The sequence below is a fragment of the Polyodon spathula genome, chromosome 19 (genome assembly GCF_017654505.1).
Source record: "Polyodon spathula isolate WHYD16114869_AA chromosome 19, ASM1765450v1, whole genome shotgun sequence".
Lineage (NCBI taxonomy): Eukaryota > Metazoa > Chordata > Actinopteri > Acipenseriformes > Polyodontidae > Polyodon > Polyodon spathula.
The window spans coordinates 34599492-34620352 of record NC_054552.1 but is presented as its reverse complement, the minus strand read 5'-3'; the positions used below and the strand labels follow the sequence as shown (position 1 = coordinate 34620352).

The window sequence follows — 20861 nt, the reverse complement described above, 5'->3', positions numbered from 1 at the left end:
ATTATCCACACACAGCAACATTCCCTTTTAAAATGATTTTTAAGCATGTGTAAGTCTATGAAATGTATAAAACAAATTATATTGTTGGCAAACAGATGTGAAGGTCAGTTTGAAGCTGGCCCCTGCTTTAATAATTTGCAGGTTTTTCAGATTTGGTACTGTGGATCCACTCTGATGATCTGGGTAACTATCCTGCAGCTCTTTCAAGCCCCCTCCAGTAATTGTCTGTGTTTCTGTGCTTGCTCCCCTAGCCGTCTGCTTTGCCGCAGCAGAATTTCTCCATGCACGTGGCCGTGCCAGTGACGAACCCCAACATCTTGTCCTACAGCAACCCTGGAATCTCCCTAGGAAGCCAGGCCCCCGTATCGCTAGCTGACAGCGGCATGCTGTCTCCTCCCCAGGGGTCACTGCACAGGAATGTCGTGCCTCAAGGAGCCCCTCAGAGACCCCCCAGCACTGGCAGTGCAGGTCAGTACTGATGCAGCCACTCACATGACATGCGGTACATGCATAGCCCGCTCCCCCTAGAACATGAAACTTCCAAACCCATTTAAAACCTTCAATTGGAAACTTCAAAAGAGATACAATGCTACATTTCATGCTCATGCCGCTGTGTGTGTGGCGAGTAAAACATCACTGATTCTCAATGTTATTCAGCTCGTCCTTGCTGTTCACACTCCTTGATTCTTGGGAATAGCTAGTGTCTGATCACTGTGAGTTTTCACATGTTTGTGACAAACCATCATGTCAGCACTATAGATGTTTTTTTATTTTTTCATTTTTTTTGGGGGGGGGGGGGGGGGGTGTGTGTTTATGTGTGTGTATGGAGCCACTTACTGCATGTGGATCAGTTATTTAATTTGAAAATAGAGCTGAAACATTTTTTGTATTGCAACATCTCCATGCTGTTGTCTGCCCAAGTGGTGTTTAACGCGACACTGTGTAACTCTGAAGGCCACAGATTTGCTTTTCTCTCTGTAAGTGCACCAGGGAAAGGAAGGAAGGAGTTCAGTTCATGCAGGCTGCAGAATCAGAAGCAAAACCTCCTTCTAATGCAGCACTTCTGCAAAACAGCAGTGTGGTCTTTCCATACAACCACAGCTAGACCCACGCTTCACTTCACTTCAGCACACGCATTCTCTTCAACCTGCCCCTCTGATTCTGTGTGGCTTACCAGAAAATAAAAAAAAGACAAAGGGCTGGATTCTGTAAGCTGTTTACTTCAAAACATCATTAGCGTGATATTTTCACAAAATAACACCCCACCGAATAAAGTTACCAAACGAGAAATAAACCACTCAGACATCTGATGCCAGGGCTTGTGAGTAGTTGATTCTTATTCCTTTTAGAAATGGAAATGTTTTGTTTTTTTTTCTCATCTGACAAAATCTAGCCATAGACTTTTTAATAATAATAGAGTAGAATAATAGAACCCATAGAGTTCAGTAATACAAATAGTGATATTAGGGTTAGTAATAATACAATGTAATATAAAAAAATAAATAAAAAAAAAAAAAAAATAAATAATAATAATAATAATATTTTTTTTCATAAGTATAATCTTAAAGTGTATTGACTGAATGAAAGCTAGTGTGACAAAACTTCTTTACCAGTAACTCTACCAACAAAGCTCTTGCATATCTTTCAGGGTGAAGAGGATATCTGATAAACAACATGTCTTTGATCTCAAAGTTCTTTCACATATGGGGGGGGGGTAAAAAGATGCAGGTGGTTAATCTTGTCATTTTGTGCATCTCATTAGGCAACATGCTGGGTAGCGCAGACCTCACATTGACAAACAGCACAGGATTGAGCCCGCTGAATAAGTCTTGGAGGAAGCTTTCTAGTTCTGTGCAATAACACTCCAATGCTGTTGCTGGATTCACGTGACTATCATTTAGGAATGGGTGTTTTATAATTGCTTGTATTCATCTACTGGCAGTGAATGTACTCAAGAAAAAATAACAAAACAGAATCTGAAATACAATATTCCTACTTTAATTTCTTGCAGCGGTTGCATGTTTATTATTGGGCCTGAACATGTTTCCCATTCCATGACTAGGAGTAATGAAACAGGAGTCCTGCAAATGCAATGAAAAAAAAAAAAAAACACTGACCTGATAACACATTAGCATTAATGGTTTGCATGAGTTTGTAGTTTTTCAAAATTCTGCTAAACGTTTAACAGGGAACTACAGAGAGACTGAGAATTATCGGCTTTTGATTCGTTCCTGGTGCTGCTGAGTTCACGTCGCCAAAAGCACCAAGGAGACTCCCAAGGTTGTGCCACTGACTGTTCCTTTTTGACAGTAACAAATGCCACGGCTCTCCGTGTTCTTCCACAGGTCATCGCTGCGCTCGGCCAGCGCTGGGGACCCAACTGGTCAGCTTAAGGCTGCACATGACAGAAGCGTGAGACCAGGCTGCCCATATTACAATATCCAGTTATCTTAGCAATCTGCCCTTTTTATCTGGCGCTGTGGACCAGTGGACAGAGAAAAGGAATGGGTTGGTAGGAGGCCTGGGGTTGTGTTGGCAAGTTACTCCCCAAAGATTATGAGTAATGCATTTTCACTGATGCTTCAGTTGCAGTAACTGAAACGGCAGGACATGCTTTACCGTGTAAACATGTTCACAAGTTCGCTTTTCCCCCATTATAAGTGGTAACATAGAATAGTGGCATCCCATACAGTTGTGCTGGGTGCTATAGTTTGTATATAAAGCAAGACTGCTGCTGAGAGACATTGTGGATTGTGCTACTCGAGAACATGTGACGAAAGAAGGGAAAGAGTTAAGAGGGAACTTTTAAAACTCAAGATTTTAAAAATAAAATAAACTCAAATGGCCCTGTATTGTTTAATGAATGGGTGCTTTTCCTTTAAGATGGAATCCCCCCTCCTCCCTCCACAGCCCCCCAGGCATTCCCTGCCCTCAATTGACAGGTGTGTCTGTTCATGTGGTACCACAGCAGCCCTTATATGGCCGGGTGAGTCTGCAACATGCCTATCCCAGCAGAACTCTCAAACTATTTGGACGACGATGTGCTTCTAAGTCCTGTGCACACATTGTCCTTGTGTCAGTGAAGCGGGATGGCAGGTGTGATTAACCCTGTCCTTGCCAGGGACCCTCCGCTTCACTAAGACTAGAACTGTGCAAGTCAGGCTGAGACTAGCTGGCCTGACGGGATCCTTACCAGCACGAATCAAGCTGCCATGCGAGTGAAAAGCTGGTGCTATTAAAATATATTTGTTGTCAGATGTATCTGAAGACTCTCTTCCACTACTGCTTGTAGTTCTTTAACATCATGTAATTTCATGACTTGAAACAAATGTCTGTCATTTGTGAAATACAAACTGCAGTTTACCTGCTGTTCACATACAAAGCACATTTACCCTTTTTTGATCTGTAAGTGTTAATATGTTTTCAGTGTGTTCAGTATTACCTACTTTTAGTGTAAGTTAACATGGAAGTGGCTTTCACTCATAGTGATAGGGATAATTCATACCATTAAGCCCTTTTTATTCACTAGCTCAGATCAGATTCACTAGTCTACATATCAGCAGCATCAGTATAAACATGTACCCCCTGTCCCTCAAAGGCATGTTTACCTGTTCACAGGTTATTAAAGATCAGTCTTAGCCCACTCAACCCAGTACATTATTGACAGATACATTCATGTAATGGATTTACCAGAAATGGCATTTAAGTAAAATTACATTCTATAGTTTGTCCAGGAAGGCTGCATTAAGGTCACACAGCAGTTCCTAAAACCCATTCAAAATTCATACAGAACTACAATGCCAGGCGTATTCGTATTTTAAAATCACATTTAGTATGGAGGGCTGAGATGTTGCCATGAAGGAGTGGCTGTGTGGAGAGCTGTAGGGGTTTTCGTGCCTTCTTTGTTCTTGCTTGTGGTGCAGATTATTTTATAGTCCTCTCGCTTGTAGTGTGTTTTCAACATAGATAAATAAATAGCTTCTGCATCGGTAAGTAAAAGCATGCTTAACAAAAAAAAAAAATAATGAAATGGTTATTCTGTTGTGTGGGTGTGCATTGTTCAAAAATAGATAAGTAACAGAGGGGACATGTTTTTTTATTAAGTGCTTAACAGTGTTATTATGTATCATTAAAAGTGTGCTGGTTTTGTTTCTTTATGGTATTGGCAGAGGTCTTTGAACCATTTTAATCTTAAACTCTTATGCAGACCCCTTTCCACAACCCTCCATTTATTGTACTCATGCTTTGAAGCACTGGGAATCTGGTTTAGGAGCTGGTTTAGAAACGGGCTGCTTCCCTGAATCAGATCTGTAAACAGAGGTCAGACAGGAAAGGGGTAGGATTTGCTGCTCTGCTCAGGGAGTGTTTCCTGCATGCATTGTCACTGCAGAGGTTTGTTTGTCATCTGAGTGCAGTATTGCTGGGGAGGAATGCCTATTTGGGATAGGGATTTAGGTGGGGGTGGGGATTGAGGTGAAGATTGGGGATGGGGATTAAGGTGAGGATTGGATTGAGGTGGGGATGGAGATTGGGACTGGGGATTGGGATGGGGATTGAGGATAGTGATTGAGTTAATTGAGGTGAGGATTGAGGTGGGGATTGGGGATTGAGGTGAGGATTGGGGATGGGGATTGAAGATGGGTATTTGGATTGGGGATTTGGATTGGGGATGTGGATTGAGGATGGGGATGGGGATTGAGGTGAGGATTGAGCATAGGGATTGAGTTGATTGAGGTGAGGATTGAGGTGGGTATTGGGGATGGTGATTGAGGTGGGTATTGGGGATGGTGATTGGGGATGGTGATTGAGGTGAGGATTGGGGATGGGGATTGAAGATGAGGATTGAAGATGGGGATTTGGATTGGGGATTGGGGATGAGGATTGGGGATGGTGGTTGGGGATGGTGATTGAGGTGAGGATTGGGGATGGGGATTGAAGATGGGGATTTGGATTGGGGATGTGGATTGATGGTGGGGATTGAGGATGGGGATGGGGATTGAGTTGAGGATCGAGGTGAGGATTGGGGATGGGGATTTGGATTGGGTATTGGGGTGATGATAGAGGATGGGGAATGAGGGTGAGGATGGGGGTGAGGATTGTGGATGGGGATTGAGATGGGGATGTGGATGGGGGATGAGGATTGGTGTTGAGGATTGAGGATGAGAATTGAGGTGTGGGAGTGGGGATGAGGATTTGGGATGGGGATTGTGGTTGGGATTAGTGATGGGGTTTGAGGTGAGGTTTTCTTTTAATAAGACCAACAGCTGACAGCAGACAGCCGCAAGGCTTTGTGAATCTCAGGCTTCTCATGGATGGTTGTTATATTAGTGCCCCTCTGTAGTAGTGGTCCTTTCAAACCTGCTTCACTTGGCTTGTAGCAAAGATGAGCTAAACCATATGCTGAGGGTAAGGGGATGTGCAGTAAAGGTGGACCAGACTGCAGTTTTGAAGAGTCAAGCCTAATTAGATAGATCAGAGGCTCAAAGGGTGTTTGACTCTCAAAGGGTGTTTGACACTAATACTCACTGTCTGTTTATTTAGAGAGCAATAATGTTTAAATAATAAGAATTACAAGTAAGCAAATTGACACAAAAAAAACCCCACGTAATTTCTATTCTTACACATAATTTACCCCTTGTCTGTCCGACCTGGATATTGACACAGGCTGTGTTTTACAGATATATATATATATATATATATATATATATATATATATATATATATATATATATATATAATTGAAGCTGGGTTTTGTAATATCCAGTGACACATTTTAAATGAGATTTAGTTTTGTATGAGCTGTCCAAGTAAAATAAGATTGAATAATCCTGGCAAGCTATCCCAGTATTATTCTCCAGCCAACGTGAGCTAGCTGCATCATAACTGCTCTGCCCTTTTTAATGAGATTTATTATTAGAAGCCGATCATTTTCTTCATATCATTCTGCACTATAATGTGTGCATGGCCACACAGCTTGAAACACTGTCACATGTTCCAGATCCTTATTCAGTAGTTTGACGTCCCAAATACAGTCTCACTAAAGCAAGCCCTGTAGGTGGCAGCTGCTGACGTTCTGCTGTAGGAAACAATCCGCAGTGTGCTGCCAGATGATCTGGAGTATATTGCGGCACAAAAACTAAAGTACAGTACTGTGTATTAAATATTTATCATTCAAGGAAAACAAGAAGTATGATTTTCATGTTGAATGTTTGTAGATACACATTTTTTACTCATCTTGCTATTGTGCTCTCTTTTAAAAATGCATGATTTGAAATGCTCCACGATGTACCCTACTGCCTCTTAATGTCAGGCTGACCCTTGGGAATCTTTTGTAATGATTGAAACAAAAAGCACAGCAATGTCACTTTTTACATTTTTTTTAAATAACCATTTTTTTAAATGAATTGCAAAGAGCAGATTCATTTTTCATTATTGACTTGTGCCGTAAGAAAATTCTGCATCTCTTAACTCTGCAGTATGTCAGCGAGCATTTGATGTGATGTCATGTGGGGGGGTCTAAACTATTGGCTTTTCTTCGTGTTCCCATCCGATGAAGGCTTTGCTGCCTGTGACACCAGGATGGAACCGCTGACTCCTGTCCTTGCAGAACCTGTGCACCTTGATATGTGTGCTGTCCAGTCTTGGACAGCATGAAGGCTTGAGGCAGGGGGAGGGTTGACAGTCTCTCTGCAGGCCCAGGGCTGCAGTGTGCTCCAGTACCAGCCTGTTCACTCAGCAGTGCGGCTGCACTCTCTCTGAGGCTCCTTTGCCAGGTTTCACTTTGGACGACTGCCATGCAATGACATCATGCTCCTCCGATCATTATCAGCCTGAGAGCCTCATGCAGCAGGTCTAACTCTTAGCACCCTTACCTTCCATATCTTTAGCTTTGGCTCTGCAAGGGGCAGATTGCTTATTTTATTCTTTAAGAATTCTAGGGTAACTATACACCCTAGTTACGTTATTTGAACTTGGATTCATGGTGTTATGGGATTTGGGTGTAGTGTAGTACAGGAGGTCATGTTTGCCTGTTTAAATCATTTGTTTTTTGAACAAGGCAAGCCTTTCATATCTTGAGTAATTTGAATAGTTCTTTTTTTTTTAAATCTGTGTTTATTTAATGCACTCCTCAGTGGTTACTAGTGTATGGCAGTGAGCCTACTATTTGTTTCTTTTATCTCGGAAGAATAGCAAAATCTGTGTTATATAAAACTATGTAGAAATGTTCACCAGGTTCAAGCCCCTGCTTGCCTCACCACAGGTTGTCCCTTTACTTGATGCACTCTCCAATGAATTCAGTCTTCATTGTGGATGTGAGTGCATGTTTGGGAAACTTGTATTTTTACTGTATGCAAAGGGTTAACAGTTTGTCCTTTTTCCTTTTGATCCTCCCTGAGCGCTGACTAAGCTGCTTCCTTGCACTCTGTAACTGATAGTTCCTAAAAGTCAGATAATGATTTCATCGAGGACAGGAAGTGAAGCTGTAACCTTTAAATAGAGGGCAGCAGAAGAGATTAATACCAGCGTTAGCAATTGCGTATTATTATTAATGCACTGCAACATTGCAGCAATGTGCTTCAAGGTAACAAGCTTCAATTATTTGTAGCACCTTTTTTAGACACTGCAGTTCCAGTAAGGATGTCTCTCTGTCAGAGTAGCAGCAGGGTGCAGCTGTGCGGCACGGTACTGCCCCGGTAGCTGAGTCTGTTTGGCGTCTGGTTTGTCACAATTCGTAAATGTTCCTTCATTGGTAAGACTGTGACAGGCCAGATTACAGGGAACTGTCTGATGCTGTCAGTAAGAACACGGTGGATAGGTCTGAAATCAAGCTGGGTGCACGAAGTAGGTGATATTTATCCAATCCAGCACACAAATCAAGGGAGAGCCAGTGTGCCTGTGCAGAGATATGCCATGTGCCACTGTGATTCACTGCTGTGTATAAAAGGTGCATGCTATTGTACAGTGCACTAGTTATATAAACATTCCTCTGAGTCAGTTATGGGATGTGTCTGAGACTTCATTGTTCAGAGTGAAAAGCAATGGCAGGTAAGACTGAAGCACGAGGAGGTCAGGTGCTTGTCTGTGGGTCACGCAGTCACGCATCTGCTGATCTCGCCCAGCTGAGCAGACTACCTCCCTTTGACAGAACTGTGATTCAGTAACAGAGCTTCTCTGTTTTGTCTCTTTTACATGTTGAGTTGGGCACAGGCATTTCTGTGGGTTTAAAGCTGACAGACCGTGTTGTTTTTTTTTTTCTGTTCTCCATAAGTGAAAGATTAGGTTTTGCTTTGCTGTGATGTAAAAGGAACAAATAGTACAGTGATGGTGTTTTCTTAAGCCCTTCCCGCGTTACTGCACTGGCCTGGATGTAAAGGAGAGATCTGTGCTATGCTTTAACTGTTGTAACAGATCACTGGGTATCTTCGGTCAGTAGAGTGTCTTTCCGAAGGTGCTGCAACTTTACAGAATGGAATGCATTCATTGTACATGAACAGCTTATATGGATTTTGAATCTGTCAGGCTAGCAATACTGTTTGACTGATATTAAAAAGTCTGCTAAAACAGGGAGAGGTGTGCAGATTGTGTTCTCCCCTGGTTTGCCAGGAGATATGTAACCCTTAATAGTGCAGGACATGAAGTTGTGAGTGCAGCCCAGAGAGAGAGAGAGAGATGACTTGTGACCCGCTGTTTGGGAGACTGGAATGTTCTCTCTACCCCTTGGCAGCCAAAACATCTTCTTCTGTCCGACTCCAAAGGCTGCAGGAAATGACTGCATTGGGAGGGGATGAAAAAACCCTTCATATTTAACTCTGTATGATTGTAGAGGACAGACTGTGTACAGGCTTGAGACCACGTTTAAAAGACATTTAAAGGAATGCTGGCTTATTAGACTCGAAGAAGCCTTTGAAGACCAAAGACCTTTCATCAGTTCATCTGTTTTTGTCTTTATAAATATGGGTAGAGAAGGAGGAGGAGTGTGAGGGGGAGGGGCTGTTTTCTTGTCATTTTAAGATGCAGAGCATATGTTTTAGATATTAGTGTTAAGAACATCCCTATTGTTTTTTAGGTAAGTGGGCAAGCTCAATGAAAAGGCACTTCCTGTTTGTTTCATCAGTGTTAAAGCATGTTTCAGAGCCTGCCTTGGGTTTTACATTCCCTTTTTTTACATTTTACATTCCCTTCTGCTCGACTGCTGGATTTCAAGCAGCAACAGCAAGGGAAACGGAAGGAGTCCGTTCATAATGAATGCAGCGTACAGCCAGCGCAGCCTAGAGGAACTTCAAACAATACCAGCAATCAGATGGCGACACAACATCTTTTTATCTAAGTAACTATGGGGGTGATGGAGTGCTGTCTGGCACTTCACCAGGCATTCACAGAGCCCTATTAACACTTGTAATAAATACAGAGGATATGGCATCAGGACTGTGGTGACAAGGCAGCTTCCCTCCGAGAGCATTCGCTGCAGCTGCGTGAAGAACAATACTATCCGCTTAGGGTTAAACCCAAAGAAAAACAAATGACCTTTCAATAGAATTGCATTTAATACATATAGATTTGAAACAATCCTTCATTCAATTTCAATTGAAATATGCTATTGTCTGGTTTTAGAACTGTTAGCACCTGTTGTGCTGGTGGTTTTAGAGGTTAACACTGCCGTGTGTTTCTACTGTCAGATGAACTGCACATTTAAAGACACTTACACATAACCTTATGAAATGTTTACCAGAGTAAAAGTGCAACATTACAGTGGTAAACTTTCATAAGGGTCCACATGTACATGCTGTACACAAGCAGACATGTGTGTGCATACCTGCAGACAGGATACCCGGTGTCACTGAAACGTGCCGTTTTCTCCCTCCACACTAGTCCACATTAACCTGAGATAGGCTCCTGACTATTCCCCTGAAGAAATTTCAAATGGCCCCTTTGAAAAGTAAGTTCAGTATTGCACAGGCCATGGGCGGTGGTACAAGAGGTGCAAACGTGGTCTGAAAGTGAAACACTAAAGACAAAAACCCCTTGAGTACCGAGGGATAAAGTACCAGTAGCATCTGCCTCATTAGCAAGGCTCCAGACTGTGGATGCAGGTTAGTTGCTAAGTGTGCTTCTCGATTCTGTTTCTGCAGGTAACGGCTATGTGAACTCGCGTGGCTCTCCCGGCCTCATGGGCAGCCCGAGCGGGAACGGGCTCGGCAAGGTCATGCCCGCGAAGTCTCCGCCCCCTCCCGGGGGGAACCTGGGCATGGGCAGCCGCAAGCCGGACCTGCATGTGGTCATCCCTCCGTCCAGCAAGGGCATGATGCCCCCACTGGTGAGTGTGGGAGCAGCAGCCTCCATGCCGGCCCCTCACACTGGCTTGATAACACTTTAAAGCTGAAGCCGTACCTGCTGTTGTTTTAGAACTACTCCTGCTAGTTCCTGCGTTGCCTTGCAGAGTTTCGTACTGGTGCAGCTGGAGTCACTTCAACCCCCTAGATTGAAATCTACTGCTGCTGCTGCTATGCATGTGAAATGTCACCAATAACAGTATCCTGGGGGCCCAGGTGATTTACCAGTTAATTATTACAATTTAAATATGAGGGTTTGTCTAATTGTTGCAATTAAAGTGGCAGGATAGCAGACCGCATTTAACGCTCCAGGCTGCTTAGGATCATCATGTTCTTCCTCTTCTCCCGGGTGCTGCTGGTTCATTTGGTAGAAAGTTCACCTCTGGCATGGAAAGCCAGAAAATCACTGAAGCTAACAAAATAGTTCCAGAACATTTCTCTGCCATGCACATCTGTTCATTTTATAGGTCTCAAATGGGCAGAGTTGAAAGAAACAAATGTTACAGCAAACATGTAAGTCTTCATTTTAAAAGATGATATGTGGTACTACGCTAGGGTAAAAAAATCTGTTTGGAAGCCATGCTTTTAGACTGCCTTGTACTTCCTGGGTCACCTGCAGAGTGAAATTGCCCCCCCCCCCCCCCCCCCCCCCCCCCCCCCCCTTTCACTGGCCTCCTTCCTATCAGTAGCTGCTTCCCCTACACTTGCATGCTTTCAGCCAGTGACATGCTGTGACCCAGGGAGTACAAATGCAGATAGCCTAAAAAGCCTAAAAGCTAAAGACCAGCAGATGTCATGTAATAAATTCAAATACATGTGTGCTATACCATGTGCTGCTTTAAAAACTGCACATTTGATAGATTATTGGGGTTGTTTTTTTTAATCTGCATTGTTTGGGTATGAATATGGCAGATGCACTGTCCCTCTACTGTTTAGACTAATGCAGCATAAATAATAATAATGCAATAGACAGAATTGGATTATGTATGAATATAAAGCATGAAACCCGTCACTGGAAATAGACTCAATGTTCAGATTCAAGTGTATCACAGCTTATTGTACACGGTGATACTGTACATGCAGGCTTGCTGTATGTGGCACCTCATTAAGCCTGAAAGAGGAAAACACATTTAATACAAGGGCCTCTTGTCAGAACGGAAGCAAGAACAGCCTGACACTTATGACACAGCCTGATCATTGTGGATGGAGTGGAAGAGTCTTAAACTAAAGTAATGATGTGGATTACAACGTCCTTCGTGATTGCCAGCCTTCATCAAGCAAGCAACAACATTAAAACACAGCCGTGCTGATGCAAATAAAAACGCAGCTTTCAGTGTGCAGTTGGTGTCGCAGTTAGATGATGGTGATTATTTTTAGCTGCATGCACAGTACATAGTTATTTCTGCTCCTGCTGTTTTAAGCTTTTATGAAACTGCTGCTGGTGCAGCCTTAAAATATTATTATTAAAAGGAGAAGGAAATGTATGGTGGTCCAGCGCTGTCTGTCAAAGTGAGAGCATGTTGACAGCCTTTCATTAGATCATGATGGGATTAAATTAATCAAGTCTATCTCTGGCAGAATCGGATGACTGGTTATTAGGAACCTGAAATGCTAGCTAGATAATATCTTGTCACCCTTGTCATGTCTGCTTCACCTTATTCCCTGAGTGTGGGTATTAAGAAAGTCCCAGACTGTCCCCAGCCTTATAAGAGGGTGACAGATGTGTTTCTGCAGCAGTGCAGCTCCATACCAAGACGCTGCCCTCAGATCCCTTCGCTCCCCTGCAATATTGCAGCATAACCTGCTGGTGCCGGGTGCACCGGGCACACAGTGATCCCTAAAGGAAGGAGAACTTGCTGCAGCTGCACAGTGTCTAATCCCCGGCAGCTGTGAGTCGATCTGTTGTGTTTTCAGCCAGTATCCGAGGGAGTCCAATGAAAAGCCAGCTTAGTTTGAAATCTTTAACGTCAGCAGAATAAAACCTATGTGAGATTCCCAATTAGAGTAAGGGGTGGTATTGGTAATTAAGTGGCAGGGTATTGAATCAGTCCAGCTATTGGCATGACTGTTAAACATATTCATTTGAGTTTACATGCAATGGATCTTTGCTTCTCTCTCCTGTCCCCCCTGTGATTCAGGGGCACTGGTACAGTATCACCCCTTGTCTTTGTATCAGGGGCACTGGTTGAACAAGCTCTGGTCCTTCCAATGCTTTATTACTCAGCACCAACGATGTTTAAGCGCTGCCTCCTTAGCCCAGGGCACCCAAGCTGCTCTCCAGTGAATGCCCAGCCTGGAGGAACCCTGGCCTGTCACATGCTGCTTTGGTCCTCTAATGCGCTGGAGTAAAGGCTTGCTGTCTTGTTTTTCTGGGGAGGCGGGGAGGAGGCAGGGGGGTTCCCTGGCCTTTGTAACTCTGCTGTTTTCTTCTCTTGTTTTCTGCGGAGAGCAGTCTGAGGAGGAGGAAATGGATTTGGTGAGTCTGGAAAGCGCTTGGAGAGAGAGAGAGAATGTGAGACACAAGTACTGTAACAAAGGCACTGTTCCCTCTATTAAATACATAGTTATAGATAGCAGAAGATACATTATACATAGCCAGGAGTGGACCAAGCAGTCTGCCTGTTTTTAATTTGATTGTGTGTGTGTTGTGTGTGTGTTGTGTGTGTCATATATACACACACACACACACACACACACACACACACACACACACACACACACAAGCAAATACAAAAGTTAAAAAGAAGGATTTAATACTTTACTCCTGCTTATTCATCAAAAAAAAATCTGTATTTAAAAACATGGTCGTCAGACAGACAAACAAACACTGCATTTTGACACAAACGTTTCTTTATCAGGCTCACATTATTAAAACTGAATACTTGGCTCAAAGACTTTTTAACTTTTGTATTACCGTAGAGACTGTACCTTCACGTCGTACAATTACCTCATACTGGTCAGCAGCTCTTCAATATTAACCATTGCCGTGCACAAATGGCTCTCTTGCTAGAGATATATTATCGTCTTTTGCATTCTAGTTCTACTTAGTTTGAAACCTGAACTCAACATGCCCCTTGCTAGATGCAGAAAAACATATGGCTGAATTTGGAACAGGCTCTGAGGGAGGGCATCTGCTGCCAGTAATAAAAAACAAACAAAAAACAGATAGTGAATTACTTTTAATTGTATCTCTTTGACAGCCGCTATTATGTATGTATGTGTGTGTGTGTGTTATGTTAAATAGAGGTGAACAGTGACCTACAATGCATAAATTATAATGCCTTGAACCAGAGTAACTAGCCGACATGTACTAAATAAAGAAACAGTAACAACAGGTACAGTTTTGATTGGCTCCAGTCTGTCTCCTTGTATTCGCACGGTGTTCAGCAGCACAGGGTTAGAATAACAGAGGAGATGCATGCCAGAGCTACACAGCAGCCTTCACTCTCATTCCACTGGGCTCTTTAGATCGTGTTGTGGCTCTATTGGATAGGAGTGTCACCCATTCCATGTTATACTGGGAGCTCCATCAACCCATTCCAGGTTATACTGGGAGCTCCATCAGCCTATTCCAGGTTATACTGGGAGCTCCATCAGCCCATTCCAGGTTATACTGGGAGCTCCATCAGCCCATTCCAGGTTATACTGGGAGCTCCATCATGTGTATGGGTAACAAGCTCAGGTGTGTCTGATTCCACTTATAGTAAAACCAGGAATGGTTCAAACTGCTATACAATGGGGGCCTTATTTCCATCCCTGCACAGCCCCCTCATACAGATAATATATGTAAAACGCTGCACTGTTTGTGTTGGTAAGCTGTCTCTGCAATACTGGGGAGAAACATGATCATATGTGAAGTTCCTCAAAAAATACCACAAAAAGCTCTATTTCTCCTTTTACTTTATTATTTTTTTTAAAGCGAAGAAGATGACTTCATATAGGGTGATGTCATCCTCCCTGGACTGAATGAGTTCATCTCGCCTGAGAGCGAGAAGTGTGTGCGTGTGTCTCTGTGAGTGTGTGTCTCTGTGTGTGCCTCTGTGAGTGTGTGTCTCTGTGTGTGCCTCTGTGAGTGTGTGTCTCTGTGAGTGTGTTTGTGTGTCTGTGTGTGTGCATGTCTCTGTGTCTTTGTCTCTGCGTGCTTGTGTATGGGGAGGGGGAGCTCCCTGTTTTAGAGGGCTGTGTTTCATGATAATGTACATTAGCTGTTTATTGATCCAAGCATGCCAATGCCGGCTCTTACAGTAATGTAAACCATCAGCACGTAGAGCTTGGATTCTTTTCTGTATCATTTTATTGGGTTTATGCAGACAGACAGACAGACACAGATGCACACAAAATGGGCTATTCTACAACAGCAGGAATCAACAAGGAAATACAGTGGGAGACCGCACTGCAATTTACCTGTCAGGCAGTCTAAGCAACTGAGATTCCATAAGCACTGCATTAGTGTTGCTGCTGGTCCTGTTACTCTGGTTCAATGTTGTGTTGCATGGGTGTACGATGACAGTGTGTGTCTGCATGCTGGGCTGGTTTGCACTGGGGGCTTGACTGTCTTACAGTAGGTGTTGTATTAGTGCAGCCTGGTTCATAGTGTGCAGTAAAGGGGCATGGCATCAAAGAACAGCTTAGTAGAGCTTTATAGAATTCCAATTCCAGCAATGTCAAAGAGTTTCCCCGATCATCCATAATTGGATTCATCATACTTTCTCTCGTCTGCTTAGTAATTTATAAATGTGAGGAGCATGAGATATATATTCTGAGGTCCCTGAGTTCTGTGCTTTGCTCTCCGAATCACATTGCAAAGGCAACCTGGATTTGAATACTCATTTTAAATGAGTGTCTTATTATCCAAATTAGTGTAATTTCAGAATTGGGATGCTCCAGTCTGGTGTGTCTTTCATAGCTTGGTATTTAAAGCAGATGGAAAATAATTTCCATATGAATAGCGTTAAATAGACAAGTGGGCTGTTATTCAGCTGCACATGCTTCAAAGAGATGAGGTGTGGTTCAACATCGGACTAGCTGTTCTGTGAAACTCAATAATGATATAGTCACAGTGACACCCAGTGGCAGAATGGAGAAACACACCATTGGATAAAAAAACCCATATGAGAAGCTCTGCTCTAGATCTGTTGAGTGGCAAAGAAACATTTTATATTGGAGATGTACAATTATGCGTTTTGCCTTTTAGTTTAGTGTCTAAAAGAATCTGTACTTATGTTGATTTTATTATCTTTTATTTTCTTTTTTTGGCATCAGGAGGGATCTAGTTGGAACAGGCAGTTCAATGGAGATTCATTTCTAGGGATCGTCTTTCTATATTAACACAATTATTTGTATTTTTTTCCCCTTTCTGCGGTGCAGCTGGAAAGGTATCTGTGCACCCTGGTGTGTTTCAGCAATGGCAGGTGAAGGGATTACCTGTAGAAAGGTATCTGTGCACCCCGGTGTGTTTCTGCAATGGCAGGTGAAGGGGTTACCTGTAGAAAGGTATCTGTGCACCCTGGTGTGTTTCAGCAATGGCAGGTGAAGGGATTACCTGTAGAAAGGTATCTGTGCACCCCGGTGTGTTTCTGCAATGGCAGGTGAAGGGGTTACCTGTAGAAAGGTATCTGTGCACCCTGGTGTGTTTCAGCAATGGCAGATGAAGGGGTTACCTGTAGAAAGGTATCTGTGCACCCTGGTGTGTTTCAGCAATGGCAGATGAAGGGGTTACCTGTAGTTGTCTAATCTCTAGTTATTTCACCTTTTTCCAGAATGCCCAGAGGATAAGCAGCTCCCAGTCGCAGCCGCTTGCCACCCCGGTGGTGTCAGTCACCACCCCCAGCCTGCCCCCTCAAGGTCTGGTCTACTCAGCCATGCCTACTGCATACAACACTGGTAAGTGTCTGCAGCCTCCCATTAGTGCTGCACCAGCCACTTATTCCATCCCTAGGATTTATCTCTCTACAGAAACTGGGTGCTAACAGTCAAGCGAGGGTCATTGGTGTTGATTGGAAACTTGGGTTTGTGACAATTGCTGCTTTTCTTAGACCCTCTGTGAAGAAGAACAATCCACACAAAGTCAAGCAGCTGTTTCTTCACTCGTTATATGCTGAATGGTGAATCAGCGTGATCAACAGAAAGGACCCTCATCTATGGGGAGCTTGACTGCAGTAATCGAGTAGTCTGTTTGTGCGGCTCTACTCCCAGTGATGTACTGGACCGGGACAGTGTGAGCTCTACTCCCAGTGATGTACTGGACCGGGACAGTGTGAGCTCTACTCCCAGTGATGTACTGGACCGGGACAGTGTGAGCTCTACTCCCAGTGATGTACTGGACCGGGACAGTGTGAGCTCTACTCCCAGTGATGTACTGGACCGGGACAGTGTGAGCCCTACTCCCAGTGATGTACTGGACCGGGACAGTGTGAGCTCTACTCCCAGTGATGTACTGGACCGGGACAGTGTGAGCTCTACTCCCAGTGATGTACTGGACCGGGACAGTGTGAGCCCTACTCCCAGTGATGTACTGGACCGGGACAGTGTGAGCTCTACTCCCAGTGATGTACTGGACCGGGACAGTGTGAGCTGTTCTCCCAGTGATGTACTGGACCGGGACAGTGTGAGCCCTACTCCCAGTGATGTACTGGACCGGGACAGTGTGAGCCCTACTCCCAGTGATGTACTGGACCGGGACAGTGTGAGCCCTACTCCCAGTGATGTACTGGACCGGGACAGTGTGAGCTCTACTCCCAGTGATGTACTGGACCGGGACAGTGTGAGGTGTACTCCTAGTGATGTACTGGACCGGGACAGTGTGAGCTATACTCCCAGTGATGTACTGGACCGGGACAGTGTGAGGTGTACTCCTAGTGATGTACTGGACCGGGACAGTGTGAGCCCTACTCCCAGTGATGTACTGGACCGGGACAGTGTGAGCTGTTCTCCCAGTGATGTACTGGACCGGGACAGTGTGAGCTGTTCTCCCAGTGATGTACTGGACCGGGACAGTATGTCTTAGTCAGGATTAGTTATCTAAAAGTTTCAGTAAAACTAAAGAAATGAATGCTCCGTCTCAAAGCTCTTCTTTATGCGGTTGATTAGAAATGTAATCAAGAGATCGATAAATCTGCCAGCGCAGAGTTAAAGAGCACCACATTCACAGCTGTGCATTGAAGTGCCTTTGAAGACTAAAAGAAAGATGTCCTTGTTGTTTTTCAGATTACTCGCTGAGCAGTGCAGACCTGTCTGTCTTGCAGGGGTTCAGTTCCCAGGGGGGGCTGTCTCTCAACTCTGTCTCCGCCTGGCAGCACCACCACCTGGGACAGGCGACTCTCAGCTCACTGGCGTAAGTACTGAAGCACTGAAGTTCCCAGCCACTGCTTCCAGCTGCTCTCTGTAGGGCAGCCTGCTATTGTACAGCAAAGCATAAAGAAAGACTACGAGCTGGGAACAGACTGTACTGCACATGTACTGTTGCAGTGAAACGTTTTCATAATCCAATAATACAGATAGAAGTTCTTGCATGTTAACTCGTTGTGAATGTAATGACTGCTGTTGCTCAGGAGAGTAACAATAATAAAATAAACAATGCAACAATCGCAAATAGAAGAGCAAAGGCATTCTTGGAAGTTGGGCCTGATATAACAGGAAAGGAAGTAAGACTCCCATTGCATAGCAGCTTCCTGGTTTCACTATGAGTTGAATCAGACACACCTGAGCTTGTTACCTATACACTGTAGCTAAATAAGCTTGTAATAAAACCTGGAATGGGTGAAACTGCTATACAATGGGAGTCTTATTTCCATCTTATTGCATGTTCTTATAAGAATGATGAGCACTGATATGCCGTGTTACTATTGTGACTCACTCCTTTATAAGTGTTCCTTAAACTGAAAAATGAATGCATCTTCCCCGCAGGTCTGGCAGCCACTTACCTCAGGGTTCCAACCTCTCCATCAACACCAACCAGAACATCAACATCAAGTCTGAGCCCATCTCCCCCCCTCGGGACCGCGTCCCCCCGTCGGGCTTCGGGCCGCAGCAGCCTCCAGTGCGCCAGGACATGGGCCGCTCACCCGCCGACAGCCTCAGCTCCTCCAGCAGCTCGTACGACGGCAGCGACCGTGAGGACCTGCGCACCGACTTCCAGGCGTCCCTGGGGCTGGGGAGGCCTCCTGCTGGCGGGGAGGACCGCGAGAGCCCCTCAGTGAAGCGCATGCGCATGGAGAACTGGGTGACATAAAACCGAGGATCTGCCCCGCTGCTCCATACGGGGGGGGGGGGGTTCAGGGGCTTTATTTTATTTTGTAACTAGAGAGAGAGCGAGGTGGAGGGCGAGAGAAAATGTCCTGACATATCTAAATAAATTTTCACACACACACAACAAAAAATGCAGAGGACTTGAAATTATACATGAGTGATATACAAATGTTATCAGGTACTTGGTGCAAATTAATTGAACATTTGCAGAAGTCCCATGTTTAAAAAAAAACAAACAAAAAAAAAAAAACAAACAAACAAAACAAACTAGATAATTGTAGTCACTGGTGCAGTTTGGCACTTGCCTGTTCTTGCTGTTTTTGTATTACTTCTGTTAGCTGTTTGTAAGAGAAACCAACACACACAGAAGAATAGGGACACCCACAACCTGATTGCTGTTGCTTGCTGAAACCAACAGTGGGGTCACCCTGCAAAATTTGGTGCTGTCCCAGAATTTGTTTTGGAAAGGCAAGTTATACATTTGTTATTTAGTAGTAATGCTTTGAGTTTTGGAACTACCAAAATGACTAGACAGGGGATTGAGCAATACTGTATATAGAAGATAAAAAGGGTTAGGGGGTTCATTTCCCTAAAGGAATGGGTTTCCTCAGTTTGGATACGGCTGGTGTCGCCATGTTTTGGGGATGCATGTGCAGAAGAATAAAACTATTCATACGTGCTTCATCCAGTCAGAGAAAGATGCACAAGGAAGCGACATGAGTCACATGAATATATTAGCTTAGGAAAATAAAGGGTTAAGAGAAATAATATATTGAGTTATAATTGGAAATATGGATGAAAAAGAAGTTCATACCTTAAAATTATATTAAAAAATGAAATAGTAAGACATATATTTTTATTAAGTGAGACCTACAGTGGTAGCGCCCATTTTAATTGATAACAATATATATGAATTGAAATACTTCTAAACACTTTCATCTAGGAATTATTTATACAAGCCAAAGCTGTATGTTGATGTTTTGATTTTCTAGGTATGAGTTTTAATTTGTTATTTGGAACTTTTGAACTTTTTTTTTTTTTTTTAAAGGAAAAACTAAATGCAAGCAAGTCCTTGAAACGAAGACAAAAGCCATGAACACTCGCTGTTCTGTTTGTAAATTGATATTTGAGCCAAACGTTTTTTTGTTTGTGTACATAGCAACTTTAATATATATCACCTTTGGTGTAAGTACGTATGTATTGTACCTTCACCAGAAAAAAAAAAAAAAAAAAAAAGTCTATTTTTGTGGATTAGCGCCAAGTTGACAAGGCGAAGTCCTTATTAAGTAGAGTATTCACTGGTTAATATTTACTATTTTGTTAAATATGCTGTACTTTCTTCAAATTGGAATTCTTCTTCTTCTTCTTCTTCTTCTTCTTCTTCTTCTTGTTAATATCCAGAGTTTTAAGAAGGTAGTTTCTGGGTCGTTCTCCCTTTAATGGTGGTGAATGTGTGTCCTTTAAAATTTGTAAAACAGTGCTGTATGGTAAAGCTTCACTGTATCTTTTTGTAAAGAAAAAAATGCAAAGCAAAAGAAAATCTGGTTCCAGTTCCAACTGTGGAATTCTGTCATGTGCATGTGTGTACATGTATGTATGTGTGTGTTTGTGTGTGTGTGTGTGTATGGGTATGTATGTATATATATATATATACACACACACACACACACACACAGTCGCTGGAGCATTGAGATGAAGCTGCTGAACAAGCTGTCTGCTTTAAAACCTTGAGTAATCCTTTTATTGAAACCCCCCTTTTTTTTTTTTTTTTTTTTTTTTTTTTTTTTTTTAGTTTTTTAACTATTTAATAGTAATAGTTTTAAATCTTTTGCTTCTGTCTTTAAAAAAAAAATCACATCAAGTCCCTTTTAAGGTGATAAAGTAGCAGCAACTTCAGTGGCATTTAAAAAAAAAAAAGTGAATTCATTTCTGGATTTCGCATGGACCTGTACGTGAGGTTTGCTGTACAACTTTTTGAAGGAGGTTCCCCTTTGCATTTGCTGTCTATTTCCTTGTGTGCCTTTTTCAAGATCCATAGGCATCGCTCCTCCAGGCCACTGAAGGTGACTCTAAACTAATAATCTATGCAGTGTCCAGATAGTGCACTAAAGACCATCCATTCCCCGAACAATTGCACTGCAGTGTAGGAGAACACACAATACTGATCATCACATCAGACCCCCTCACACACACACAGCACTGCAGTGTAGGAGAACACACAATACTGATCATCACATCAGACCCCCTCACACACACACACACTGCAGTGTAGGAGAACACACA

At 43.3% G+C, this 20861-nt stretch overlaps 1 protein-coding gene across 12 annotated transcripts in view; it reads left to right on the top strand.

Annotated features, from left to right (window-relative positions):
- The window catches only part of LOC121294709 (myocyte-specific enhancer factor 2A-like), a 98837-nt gene extending 78719 nt beyond the window's left edge, over positions 1-20118 (top strand). For 6 of the 12 annotated variants that reach the window (XM_041218735.1, XM_041218736.1, XM_041218734.1 and 3 more), the window contains 6 exons: positions 252-468; positions 10131-10315; positions 12784-12843; positions 16091-16214; positions 17538-17664; positions 18237-20118. In XM_041218735.1, coding sequence (XP_041074669.1) covers positions 252-468; positions 10131-10315; positions 12784-12843; positions 16091-16214; positions 17538-17664; positions 18237-18561 — 1038 coding nt within the window. In that variant the 3' untranslated portion in view covers positions 18562-20118. The remainder of the gene's footprint in view (positions 1-251; positions 469-10130; positions 10316-12783; positions 12844-16090; positions 16215-17537; positions 17665-18236) is intronic. The other 6 variants (XM_041218738.1, XM_041218730.1, XM_041218737.1 and 3 more) reach the window with 2 other exon arrangements.
- Positions 20119-20861: the final 743 nt, after the last annotated feature.